The sequence below is a fragment of the Antrostomus carolinensis genome, unplaced genomic scaffold (genome assembly GCF_000700745.2).
Source record: "Antrostomus carolinensis isolate BGI_N321 unplaced genomic scaffold, ASM70074v2 scaffold25228, whole genome shotgun sequence".
Taxonomy (NCBI): domain Eukaryota; kingdom Metazoa; phylum Chordata; class Aves; order Caprimulgiformes; family Caprimulgidae; genus Antrostomus; species Antrostomus carolinensis.
Window position 1 is genome coordinate 3,329 of NW_010334076.1, and position 13,251 is coordinate 16,579.

A 13,251-nucleotide genomic window follows, 5' to 3' on the forward strand; every position below is an offset into this window, starting at 1 on the left:
AGAAGCATGTAAATGGTAAATATAGGGACCTGTTAGTTGTCCACCATGTTTTCTCTTCTGCCTTCCATAATCAGTACAATTTCTGAATTTTTCAGAGGGGTAGTTACTCTGAATTTGGTTGTTTAATATTTTAAGTTGCTTTTAAATAGCTTTGGTATATTTATTTTATGGGTGAGCCCTACTGAGTTTTTTCTTTTTTAAATAACAACTTCATGACATTCCTCACATAACATCCTTTGAGTTTTTTTATTCTTACCTGTAGAAAAACAAGAATTTTCAGTAAATTGTTATTTATTTATTTAAAAATATCCCGTAATTAAAAAATATTTCAACTGTTGGACTAAATCTTGCAACTAAATACATCATGTGCCCGTCTAGCCTTTGTCTGGGATATACCATGTGGGGTCAGAAAGCCTCGTATAGTTCAGAAGTGCTCTCGTTGTTGGTGTGCAGGGAGCGGACTCGGGGTTACTGCCGAAATGTCGGGGCAGAAAATGGAAATGTTGTTTATCAGGTTGCCAAAATGATTGATGTGAATCTCTGCTCTTCCCTGAGGATATGCCTGGCTGTTGGAGTCGGCAGTAAAGTTTTTCCACTGCAACGTCCATGATTAAGTGTTTTGGGCTTTTAAAAAATTTTTAAATTAAGCATAATTCGAAGCAACCTGCACCATGCCGTAGATTTAATACCAAATGATTCTGACTCAGCTGTAATTATTTTAATTTAAATATCTTTGCCTTGTTAAATGAAATGCATCACTTTTTACTTCACTTGTCAGCTTTATCTGGTAGTTGCTCAAGAAAGTGGCATAATTTCAAATTTGCAGGGTTTTTTTGTTTGGTTGATTTTTTTTAAATGCAGTGTATTTCCCCTGATGGCAGCAGGAGTGGAGGTGTAGGATACACCTGGCCATATCCACTGAGTGTAAATACAGTAGGAGCTGATAGGAGACACATAAGCTGTTTAGACTGCTTTAGAAATTGTGTTGTGTTAGGGGCATATATATACACACACATACATATGTATGTATGCAGAGAGGGAAGGATGGACAGACACACAAGAGGAATATTAATGCCATGGCATTTGCTAGTGTACGGAATATATGTGATCTCAGATTAATAATAAATTACATTTCAACCAGTGACGTATGTTTCGATTTGTTTAACTTCCAGAATGTTAAAACATTATTAAATATATTTTTTTAAATGAACAGATCTTAGGTTTTTTTCTAACTCATTTTTTTTCTCCTTTAGTCTTTGAGGTGTTTATTTATCCATACTTCTGATTTGAGTGTTTCATTGTTTATAATTAATTCTGAAGTGAGTAGTCACAGGTTCATGTGTAGTCAGAAAATGTCATCTCGGTGTTTACTGGGAAGAAGAGTAACATCTGTGCTCTTCTCTTTTTCTGTTGCAGGTGATTGGAGCCCTTGTCCTCGCTGTTGGGATTTATGCAGAAGTTGAAAGACAGAAGTACAAAACTCTAGAAAGTGCCTTTCTAGCCCCAGCAATTATTTTAATACTTTTGGGCATTATAATGTTCCTCGTATCTTTTGTGGGTGTACTGGCTTCCTTAAGAGACAATTTATGCCTTCTTCAGGCGGTAAGTGTTGGGGTTTTTATTCTTCATTTTTAAGGCTCATTGCTTTTGCTTTCCAGTGTCACTTGAATTCAAACCCATGACTCTTTCTGTGTCTGCACTGAAAAATATTTTAATAAAGTTGCTTTTTTGTTTTAATTAAATCTGAAACTACTTTATGGCAGTGGTCTCTTCACTGTGGTCCGCAGATGTCCCTCCATCAGGGAGCAGCAGTATTTTTGTCTTGCTGGTGACGGGACATGCAAGGGTCAGAGCCCAGCACTGCGAAAACCAACTTCCCAGTAGTTAAAGGCTTTATGGAAAACAACCTGGAATGTGAATTATTATCAGCCGGCATGGATCTTGTGCAAACTCAGCTGTTGACTTACCATTTGACGCCAGCCTGGCACCACAGTGCCTGCCCTTTCTCGGGTCTGGCCATGCCACAGGCGTGTGTCCTGCTTAGGGGAACTGTGTCGGAGGAGAGGAAATAGTGCTGCCCCTTGGCCCCAGGAACAGGCAAAGTCTGGCTGCAGCTTCTCCCCCTCGGTACGGGGGAATTTCCTAAAGCTGACACGATAAGTGCAGAGATGAGTTGCTGTCTCTGACGATTCTCCCAAATGCGTCTCGTTTCACCCCAGAGGATGCTGCTAGAGAAAGAACCCCAGGTCAGGCTGACGTCCGTCAGGCTGGCAGTGGTTGGCATCTGTCTGCCTTCATCTGGGAAGCGGAATGTAGCAGGGAGATGGAGAAATGTGTGTTACGACGTTAGCTGGGTAGCACTGTAGGGCTTTGAGAGAAGGGCCCGAAGGGGGAAATGAAAGCGGAACAGTTTTTCTCTCCAGTGCCTATAAAAGGATAAATTTTAGGAGAATTCCTCTATAAGGCTGTGGTTGCAGGTGGTTGCTGTTGTGGTAGCAAATCCAGTAGGGTATTTAAACAAAGAAAGCCCCTGATATTTGCTTCTCAGTCTTATTCTAGACTTAGCAGGAGAAAAGATATCTGTCCAGTGAATTTGTGACACTGATGCTGCATATTGAGAGCACAGAAATTAAACCAGCTTTTGGGACAGAGCATTAGATATTATTTGCAGATGAGAGATCCTAATACTTCTTTCCTGATGCAGTTCGCCATTAAGAAGCAGACCTAAATTAATGTAACAGCCATCTTTTATACCTAAAGAACTTTTTGAGTTGAAAAAACATTTCAAGTACTGGCACATCAGTTATCTCGTGATGTTGATATGGATTTCTTCATGTTATTGATATTTTTCATACAGTTTGATAAGTCTTCACAGATGCATGCATTGTGGTTGTCTGTGAGTGCATTTTTAAGCATGTTTATATGTATGCAGGTGAATAAATAAATAGAGAGCTAGCAGTTATAATTTTTCTTACCACTGAGCATTTTAAGTCCTATTAGTGCCCATAGTGCAGCCTCAGTAATGCAGTACTGCTCAGTTCCCTCTTCTGAGGCAACACACTAAAAGGTGTGCAGCCCAGAATTTTGCTTTGATTTAATGCTGGTGATTTAGTAGAAGATGGTTTGGATTATTTTAAAGCACTGCTTTACCCGAGAAGTGAGACCTAGCAGTTAAGTACTGTCTCTGTAGGAAGCATAAAAACACAATGTCCATTAATATGCTCGGGATGCTGTTATGGAGAGAAGTATCTTGGCACAATAAATGCATCTATCAGTTTTGAGTCCATTCAAAGCAGAAAAATAATGTGTTTGCCAATTGGGCAAACCCCAGAATGACTCAAGTGAGGAAAAAAGGCTTTCTTGTGACATGAACAGTTTTATAAGAACAAAACCATAATTTTCTACCTTTCTTTAAAATTGTATCTCATATGCAGCAAGCCAGATATATTGGCAGTTGAATGTTACAGACTTAAGGATGCTAATTGAAAGAATAATTGGGGTTTGTTCTGTTTAAGACCTCACTTGCAATTGTTTTTCTGCAGTTCATGTACATCCTTGGTATCTGCTTGCTGATTGAGCTGACTGGTGGAGTGGTGGCCCTGATCTTCAGAAACCAGGTGAGCTCCTTGCGTTTAGGTTTTGCTCACCCAGAACCTTACTCACAATCCATGAATTTACGGCTATGAGCAAATAAAAGGCATTAAAATTGTCACCCGAGTGCCAATTGATGGAAGTTTGAAGGCAAGTCCAGATTTTTCAGGATGTTTCAGGTTTGGGGAGTGGATGGGTTTGGCCACCCGTTCTGGAGATGAGTTCCAGATTTAAGAATTTGAAGAAAATGTGTTAATTAAAAATAGACAATACAGGCAAAATGAGTTTCCAGCTCTTAATATATTACAAAGCACTTTCTTATAATTTGCCTTCTGCATCTCAGACTGCTGATTTGGGAAGTTTCCAGCTGGTTTCGAGATGTTATTTTTTCAGTGGCCACAATGTTTTACCTTAGCAAAGGGACAGCTCTTCCCTGCCCTCTTCCATAAGCAACATAACTAATTTCTGTAGGAGACCCCATCATTTACAAGCCTGCTATAACTATATAAAAATCTTAATTTTTCTACGCAGAAGGCAGCAGACTATTTTTTTTCTGCTAGAAAAGTTTTAAAATGTAAATATGTTCACTATGGCAAGTACTAGATTTCTGTGTTTAGTTTTTTTTTTCTAATCTGGCAAAACATGAGCATTAAAAGGAGATGCTGAATAGTAAGACCTCTTCCCTCCCCACTCCAATCCTAAAGATCTCATTTCCACAAAAAGAAATCATACATACTATGTTACATATGTTATTAAAAAAAAAAGCACTTTAAAAATATTTTTTTTTAAAATAACAACTCGTTATTTTGAAGAAATATTATGTTCTTCCTAGTGAGTGTTTTCTTCTTACTCCGTGCTGAACTGGAGCTGTGAACTTGACTTGTGAGAGCAGAGGATGAATTATCTTCATTTCTAGAAGGCATTGTTAGCCGTTGTTGTCGCTGTCGCCTTTGCCCCACGCAAGGATTTATTTTGAATTGTGGTGGGAGCGTCAGACTGATCCAAAGGGAGCAGATCAGCCTGCCCAGTGTGGGAGTGTGGGCATCATGGGATGCAGAGAATGTGGGTGATGGAAAATTAAGTAGATGCCAAAGCTGGTATTTGCTGTGAGGGCGAGGAAGAATTGCTGTTGACTTTTAGACAAAGAAAATGTATTGTTGGGGTTTTGTGCACTAAGCGTTTTCCCAACACACGTATTGGGTGTCTGAGCAGGACAGATATGCCCGGGACAGGTTGGTTGGTTTGTTTTACAAGGTTAATTCAGGAGTTAGGATTAGTATGGGAAGAAAAGGAAGAATTTAATAAAAGCTTGGGGTGATAGCCTTTCTTTAAATGCTGATTGTTTTGCATGTCTCATTGTTTTTTTCCTATTTCTTTCTTTATTTTGTTCTCAAATCTGTTGAGTCTAAGTGAGGTGACACAGGCAGCGAGAGAGTAGTCAGTATTTGCTTCGGTTCATTCTTGGCCAGTTAGGATGGTCCTGCAAAATCCCTTCTTATTTCTAATCATGCACGTGATAATCCTTTTTGTTCTGTTTGTTTTTAAGTGTTGACATTTTGTAACACTGAGAAAATGAGTAGGTGTATTTCAGGTTTCTTTCTGACCCACAAGGATTTAGCTTTGGTCATGAATGGAAAGTTGTTACACTCTGGTTATGTTTAGTCTCAATTTTGCTATGCTATGATAATACTGGATGTTGAAAAATAAATACTCCATTTTTTACCTCATCTTCTGAACTTTGAAAGTGTTTTGTTGATTTAGTTTCTAATATGGCAGTCTGAGGAGGTACCGTTTTATATCTGCCACCACTGCACTGCTGTATTTAGCCTGTTCTTTTAATTTTGTTTCAGTGTGTGTAACCCATGAATCTTGTTTTACTTCTGCCTTCTAGACAATCAAGTTTTTGAATGATAATATAAGAAGAGGAATTGAGAATTACTATGATGATTTAGACTTCAAGAACATCATGGATTCTGTTCAAAAGCGGGTTTGTTGGGGTTTTTTGGGTTTTTATTTTGTTTTGTTTTCCCTGCGACTAACTCAGTGCTGAGGTGTGGTAGGTCCTCAGCAACAGCTTTGAGTTTTTCCAGTAATGTGATAATCATATTCTTCTTGATGAGGGGGATGAGATGTCATGTGTCATCTGCAGGCAGGGCTCCTCCAGCATCCCAGCTGCCATTTGAAGTTCTCTAAATCACTGCAGGAAGCAGCCGCAAAATGCAGCTTTTGCCTTGGTAGGCGTGATTCAGATGCTTAAGGCTGATCCTGCAAACATACAGGCTTATACGAGCCCTGCAGCTGGATTCAGCCAAATTCAGCCTAAATTCCACCCAAGTTCTTAGGCTTAGTATTGCTGCTGACTGGTCCAAGACATTCAAATGCATCTTGTTTACAGATGGAACCTGGACTATTGTGTTTTCACTCGGGGGGGCACATACCAGGCTCTTTAACAAGGTGGTTATTCAAAGGAAATGCCTGCAAAAGCATATATACCTGTAATTAAAATTCAGAAATTGTATTGAGCCCAGCTGAGCATCACTTAATGGCATGCGTAGTTGACTCACAGCCTTTTTTTTTTTTTAAGGCTGGTTTGGTGAAATATTTATTGGATTATTGAAGAGTTCTTCCATGCAATTCAGAGACTATAGAAGAAGCAGAAAATGTTCAGAAATGTGATGTCAGTGACCATGCCAAATAATGATTGAAAAAAACCTCCCGTTAACTCAGGAAGTGATATGTATGGTTTATGACATCGTTATGGAGATGGCAGCCTGCTTTGAAAAACACAGTTTGCATGGGAAGTCTGTCAAAAGCTAACCGTCCTGAGGAAATTTTGTCATTAGACTTCATAATGCTTTAAAGTTTCCATGCACTGCCCATAATTATGTGCATGTACAGCAAATATACATCTTAATGATTAAATAAACTGCTGCTTTTCCCTGTGTTTAAAATATAAAGAGAACATTTGTATTAAACTTAAAGTATTTGTTTGTCAGATCTCAGTTCTAGTAAATTACATCCAAAATGTTTTGGTGAGATTTTTTTTTTATACCTTGTAGCAACACTTTTGTTTTTTAGACTAATTTAGAAATGTAGCCACAATCCTTAAATAACTGAAGGAGCACATTACAGCTTGAGATGGAATGAATGCAAAAACATCACTTAATGAAGTCCAGACCTGAAAAGATAATTTTTCAACTTGGTCAAGATGAGAGGTAGAACTTAGCACCGAATACTTTGCTCTCGCACCCTGAGTAATAGCTTGATGAGTGATGGAATGCTACCTGTATCTTTAATTCTTTTCAGTTGTATCTATTGTTTATGTTCATATATGCCTTGCTGATAAAATGACAGAGTAGTTGAGTAGCTCAGTGCTCTTAAAATTGTTTTATTCTTAGTTTGTTTTCTAGTTATTAGAAGCATTTCTGTTAAGATACAATTGTTTTTTCCTTTGTCTTTTGTGTTGTTTTTTCCAGTTTAAGTGCTGTGGTGGGGAAGATTATAAAGACTGGTCACAAAACGTGTACCACAACTGTGCGGCACCAGGACCGCTGGCCTGTGGGGTGCCCTACACTTGTTGCGTCACCAATAAAGTAAGTCCCAGCATCTTGACATCACTGCTCTCTGCTGGGTTGCTGATGTTCGTTTAAAAGGGTACCTTAGTTTAGAAAGTCTGGGGAAAGAAAGAGAAGGAAAAGGAGTCCTCCCAAAAATGGGAGCTGTGTATCTGTGGTTTTGACAGCTCGAAAAGAAGAAAATAATGAATTAGATGTGTTGCCTCTGGTCTGCGTTACTGTGCCACTACGAAGTCCTAGAAATGCAGGAGGGATCTTGGGAGCTCCTCTGACCTCATGGCTTGCCCGGACCAGGGCTGCTTAAAGTTAAGTTTCGGTGATGTTTTCCCCAGGGTTTAGGGTTTGCTGCTCCAGCTTTGCCAGGAAGCCTGTGCCCTGATTGCTTCCATGGCTGGGGGTTGGAGTGATGTGCACCAGCTGCTGTGTGAATTAAAAACCAGACAGAACAACCCTGTCATCAAGGAATGTGGACAAATGACCTCAGGGTCAGTGCATCCTTGATGCAGATCTAAACTGGGGTTGCTGCTCTGCCCTAACCCATCCTTGAAAACTGCCACCTTGCTGCCCTATAAAATCCTCCCTGGGCAGACACCATGTCACCTGGAGTCTGGACCAGTTTCTCAGTCTATGATCAACTGGTATTAACTGGTGCTGGCAGCACTAGGAGCAGGTATTAAGTTCCATGTAAATGTGTTTTAATTCACTGCTCTTCATTGGAGGGATGGATGCAATGCTGAATTTGATACAGAAGTAGTCCTCAATTTAAAAGTGATATGGGCAATCCCTGCCTCACTGGGTTTGGTCTTTGGTCTGAACACGAGACAAAGAAATTGAGTGTGTGTAAGAGCCGACACAGTATTGCTCTTGATGGATGGCCTACAGCTGCCCTTTCAATGTCTACCTTGAGCATGGCTGTTTAATTTAAAAAAAAGGGAAAATAAATGCAATAATTGCATCAGCAATCCTGCTAGGTGTTGCTGAGACATCGTGTAATGTGAAGGTGTTTATTATGTATGCTTACACATTTTTTATGTATGAGAAAGAGTCTGTATGAGAAAGAGTCTGTTTAAATCTGTGCTGAGCTTTGATTTATTCTCAGAAACCAAAGCTAAACAGTTATGTTTTAAGTCTTAGGTGTTTGAGAATAAGAAAGTCGTGTATATAAAAATAATATCTGCTGATCCACAGCTGCACTGAGCAGAAGAGTTCAGGATTTTGACCTCAGTTGATGGTAAAGGAAGATAGAGCTGGCTAGTAAAGAGCAATCTGTCTTTTTAGTTAGTGGTCATTCAAAATACCCCTTGTTTTTCTGTAGCTCTCATTTCTCTGTTGAAGTCTTATTTTAAAAGTTAGTTCATGTGTGTGGAAATACAGCAGTGCTGTGAAGGCAAAGCACTGCAATAACTAGTGACTAATAACAATGCCAGCTGTCTTTCCAGCCGTGGCACAGATAATCAAACATGTTGAGGATTTCAAATGTGACCTGTCAGGCAGGAAAGTGCTAAAATAAAAACTTCTCTGAGGAAAACAGGGTGTATATTCTTTATATGCTTCATTGGCAACTGGGGAGGGGGGGATGAGACTACTTGCAGCCTAAAGGTAGCCTGCAAAGCATTAAGCTCAGGGAAGATAATCAAAAGGTGGGTAAAAGCCCCAAAATAACAAGCAACCTTCTTATTTAAGGGTCAGCTGTTCAGCAAGATGCTGCAGTACGTTAGAGATTGTAGCTTTGCCACCCCGAGATGCCAGTGATGAGCCTTGTAAAGTCCAAGTGGCACGGACACATTTTCAGCAGGGTGACACTAACACTGTGGCTGCATGGCCAGCTGTCTTGGGGGGGAAGAAAAAAAAAAGCGCCCCAACCAACCAAGCAGAAGACACATAAATCTTGTGTGTTTGACAAATGCTTCCAAATACAGGCTGGTTTCTGTCCTGGAAAAGTACAGATATGGCTTGTGATTACTCATTCACTTTGTAGTCATGGAAAACTCCTGCTAATGTAGGAGTTTGGATTCTGATCCTCTGAAAAAGACGAGCCAGGCTCATACTGGAGGGGTTCTGAAGGGACTATTTTCAAGTCAAAGTATTTATTAAATACTTATGCTGGTGTAGAAGATAAAATTTAGTCCCCAAACACTTATAAACCTCTGTTTCTAATACATTTATTTCTGTTGTGCACGTTTTCTTGTGCTGTGATGTCCTGTTAGCAAATGCTGTGTTTAAAATTCTCAGTTGTTGTCAATATGAAATCACTCACAGCAGACACAGAGACACGCTGATGCCTAGTATTGCAAACCTGGACTTTCAAGAGCATTTATTACCTGCTCCCAGGTTCACAGATGGGTGCCCCTCGTGTTTTTTCCAACAGACCTGTGAAATAGTTGGAGCCTTTTTTATTTTTTTTAGGAGTGCACTGAACCTTGTTTGTCAGCTAATTGCGTGTTCAAGGTGGGAGCCTGGCTTTTTGGGGGCTTAAAAAACTTGACCCTGGCTGGCGTTTCTGCCATTTTGTAATATCCAGCTTCCATCCATTTTTTACAAATATCTCTCTTCCTCCTTGGAGAGGTGACCTGGGAACCCCAGGCTCAGAAGTCACCAGCATTTAGAAAGCTTGTCTCTACATCTTATCTTAGTTTAGTAGGAAGGTATATTGATACAGAAGAGTTTGCCTTATTTTCTTCATAAGCATATTCTCCATGTCTTTGGATTTGTTCATGGCTTGCTTTGATGCTGGTGGACTTTACATTGGTTGACTTGCAAGCAAAGGACAGTATTTTCATATTAGCTTTGCCAGGCTAAGTAGAGCTTTGGGACACAAGCAAAATATTAAATGGCTACACAAAATGCATTAGTAATCTCTGATGAATGCAAGCACTCAGTCTTTCTTCAAATATATGAATTTTATATTAATAATATTATGATATATATAAATATATTATAATAAATTTAGTTTTGTAAAATGTTCATGTAAGCATTCAGAATATTAGATGTTATTTGGGTTTCAGATATTTCTGAGCTTAAATTTGTCATCGTGATGGCATGATGGCTGTGTTAGCCCCTGGCTTTCTTAATAAGATGTGTTATTAAGGCCTTAAAATCAAACCCAGCTGTTCGTTCTGTGGAAACAGCTGTGGCTTACAGCTCTGTTGTAGCTAACACTTGTTTCTGACACCACACTGGTTTTGCTGGATAGATATGGTTTGAATATCTTGTGTCCTGACACACTGGCAATACTGATTTCTCTAAAATCATGTAGAGCTGTATTTACAGCTGACCCAGGGATGCTGGGATGAAATCAGTGTTGAGCTGGTGAATAACCCCCTGTTGCTGCTTTTATATGAGCTGGGTGAACACAAGAAGAGTAAAAATATTTTTTGTGTGTTTTTTGTTTTCTGCTATAGTTTGTTTGTTGCTTTCTTTTCAGACAGGCATTATCAACACTATGTGTGGGTACAAAACCATTGACAAAGAGGTAATGTAACCAGCATCCATCCTGTCATGGCAAAGGGTTGTGCTTCTCTGCATTTTTTTTTTGTCAGTTGTAAAATTGTCTCCTGCGTACTTAAATCTACCAGACAGTTAAAACAACAATTAAAATGATTTTATCTGGAAGAGCTTTCATATATTAAAAAAATGAATCTTGTTTGATTGTGGTTATCTTCCCTTCCTTGTATCTTCCACGGTTCCTTGTTTGGCATGCATGAAGCATTTCTTCCCAAAGCTTGCCCTTGCTAATTACACAGTTAATACCAAAGAAAGATGCTTCGGTACTTTTAACTGGTGACTTAGAATCATAGAATGGTTTGGGTTGGAAGGGACCTTAAAGATCATCTAGTTGAACCCCCCTGCCATGAGCAGGGACACCTTCCACTAGATCAGGTTGCTCAAAGCCTCATCCAACCTGGTCTTGAACACTTCCAGGGACGAGCATCCGCAGCTTCTCTGGGCAACCTGGGCCAGTGTCTCACCGCCCTCACAGGAAAGAATTTCTTCCTCATATCTCATCTAAATCTACCCTTGACTTGAGTTGGGGAAAACTTTTAATACCTAAAAGCCAAAGTTTCTCACTGAGTAAGATCAGTTTTGCTACAGCCAACTTAGCTGCTTCAGAGTATTTTATATCCCAGTAGTGGGTGTTTTATTTTTAAGCCCGTAATAGTTGTTCCTGGGAGAGGAGTGGGACTTCCCAGGTTGTGTTGGCAGCCCTCTCCTCCTCCCAGAAGCAGGATGGAGCCTCTTCCTCCTCTGGTTTTCCATCTTGAGAATAGCCCTGGTGACTCCAGAGTAGAGACTGCCAGCTCAAGGCACTAATTGCTGAGTCATTAAGAAGGGAAATCAGTAATTGGATCTGCCGCAAGTTCTCCACTCCTAGCATTGGAGTGCTGCTGTGGGGGGTTGGTCTAAAAAAGCCCCTCTCCTCAGCTCATTTGAGGCACTTGGTGCACAATGCCAGCTTCAGTTGTTGGTTTTTGGGATTACCGGTTACCTTTACATGTGACCTGACTTCATTTAGATTCATTGATTTATGGCTTAATCACCCAAACGCCCCAGCCTGGCTCTAACGCCCCAAGCACTTAAGCATATGCTTAACTTCACCCCATTCATCCGCTTAGGACCCTTTGCAGCCTCAAGTGCTTTCTGTATTATGGGTTGGGGTCATGGTGCAGCGCAGCTTGCAGGACTGAATCTGAAATCCTCTTGTTCCTGCCCTTTTTAGAGTCTATTGTAAAGCAAAATTGGTCCGCAATTTATATTTTTCCACTGCTGTACTTGCAACTTGGACGCAGAGATAAAAGCTAAAGAGAGACACCTCTGCTTTCCAAGTGGTCTAAAATGAGAATCGTACGCATTTCTTTTAGAAAAGTAGTTGCAAAAAAAAAAAAAAAAGGTTTTAAAAAATATAATAACTTCTTCAGATGTGGAACTACTTAAAAACAGATGGAAGAATTAGTGATGAGGTCTGCATCAAATTCAGCAGGTTTAAAGAGATGGGAAGAAGGGCCAGATTTACCTCCCTGAAATCTGAATTATCATGTGTTACTGTATCGTATGCCAGTGCAACTGCCTGTTTGAACATCTGCTCTGTTATTTTGCAGCGCTTGAGTATTCAGCATGTTATATATGTCCGCGGATGCACAAATGCAGTGCTTATTTGGTTTTTGGACAACTACAGCATCATGGCTGGCGTGCTGCTCGGCATATTGCTACCCCAGGTAAGAAGGGGCCAGTGCATTACACATTAAAGGGAGTGTCTGATTTGTTGCTACGATAGGCAAAATCCCATGTGACTATATTTAATTATCATTTTTAATTTAAATTTGACATAACTGATAAGCTGAGGTGGCGTTCTGGAAATTTAGTAGCATTACTGTGATATATTGCAGGATTTGTTGGGTTAATTTGGTTTTGCTTGGGTTTTTTTGAATCCTCTCCTCCCCTGAGCTGCGTCCGCTAAGACGTTCTAATGCTCCAAGGCACAGGGGTGGTAACTCTTCTGCTGTTTTAGCTCTTCACAAAATGATCCATTTATACCCCTGTATGCAAAGAAGAACAACAATGTGAGTTTCTGTCTGTATATATACCATATACCAGCCCATATGTCTGATGTCTGTATACACTATTTGTAAAAGCTGTGCTGTGAGACGCGTTAGATGAGCAGGATTTGATTTCTGACTAGAGATGCCCCTTCCTTTCACAGTTCCTGGGGGTGTTGTTGTCCTTGCTTTACATAACTCGGGTGGAAGATATCATCACCGAGCACAAGCTGAGCGAAAGACTGTTTGAAGAATCACGGCAGAGACCTGCCCCCGAGTTTGCTGGAGCTGGCTGCTGCATGTGTTACCCAGGGTGACTTTGGAAACCTCCAAAATGGTGTTTAAAAAAAAAAAAAAAAAAAAAAAAAAAAAGAAATCCACCTGTTCTGGTTTGTGCTGGCTGTTACAGACTGCGGGTGTCCTGGGGGTGTAATGAATCGGCCAGCGGGTCGGCAGCGCGCCGATACCTCTGTAGCCTCGTTGCTCTCAGCGTGTCTGCAACCAAAGACACGCCAGAAGGGCTCCGTGCTACTGATGATGCTGCTGTGGTA

At 40.3% G+C, this 13,251-nt stretch overlaps 1 protein-coding gene across 1 annotated transcript; it reads left to right on the plus strand.

The window, feature by feature from the left end:
* Window positions 1–1,416: 1,416 nt before the first annotated feature.
* On the plus strand, window positions 1,417–13,017 carry TSPAN15 (tetraspanin 15; the record flags this gene model as incomplete). The annotated part of the gene is made up of 7 exons (XM_010174100.1): window positions 1,417–1,602; window positions 3,543–3,617; window positions 5,483–5,578; window positions 7,068–7,184; window positions 10,591–10,638; window positions 12,263–12,379; window positions 12,865–13,017. Coding segments are annotated over 7 exons (792 nt in total), but the record flags the coding sequence as incomplete, so codon positions are not given.
* Window positions 13,018–13,251: the final 234 nt, after the last annotated feature.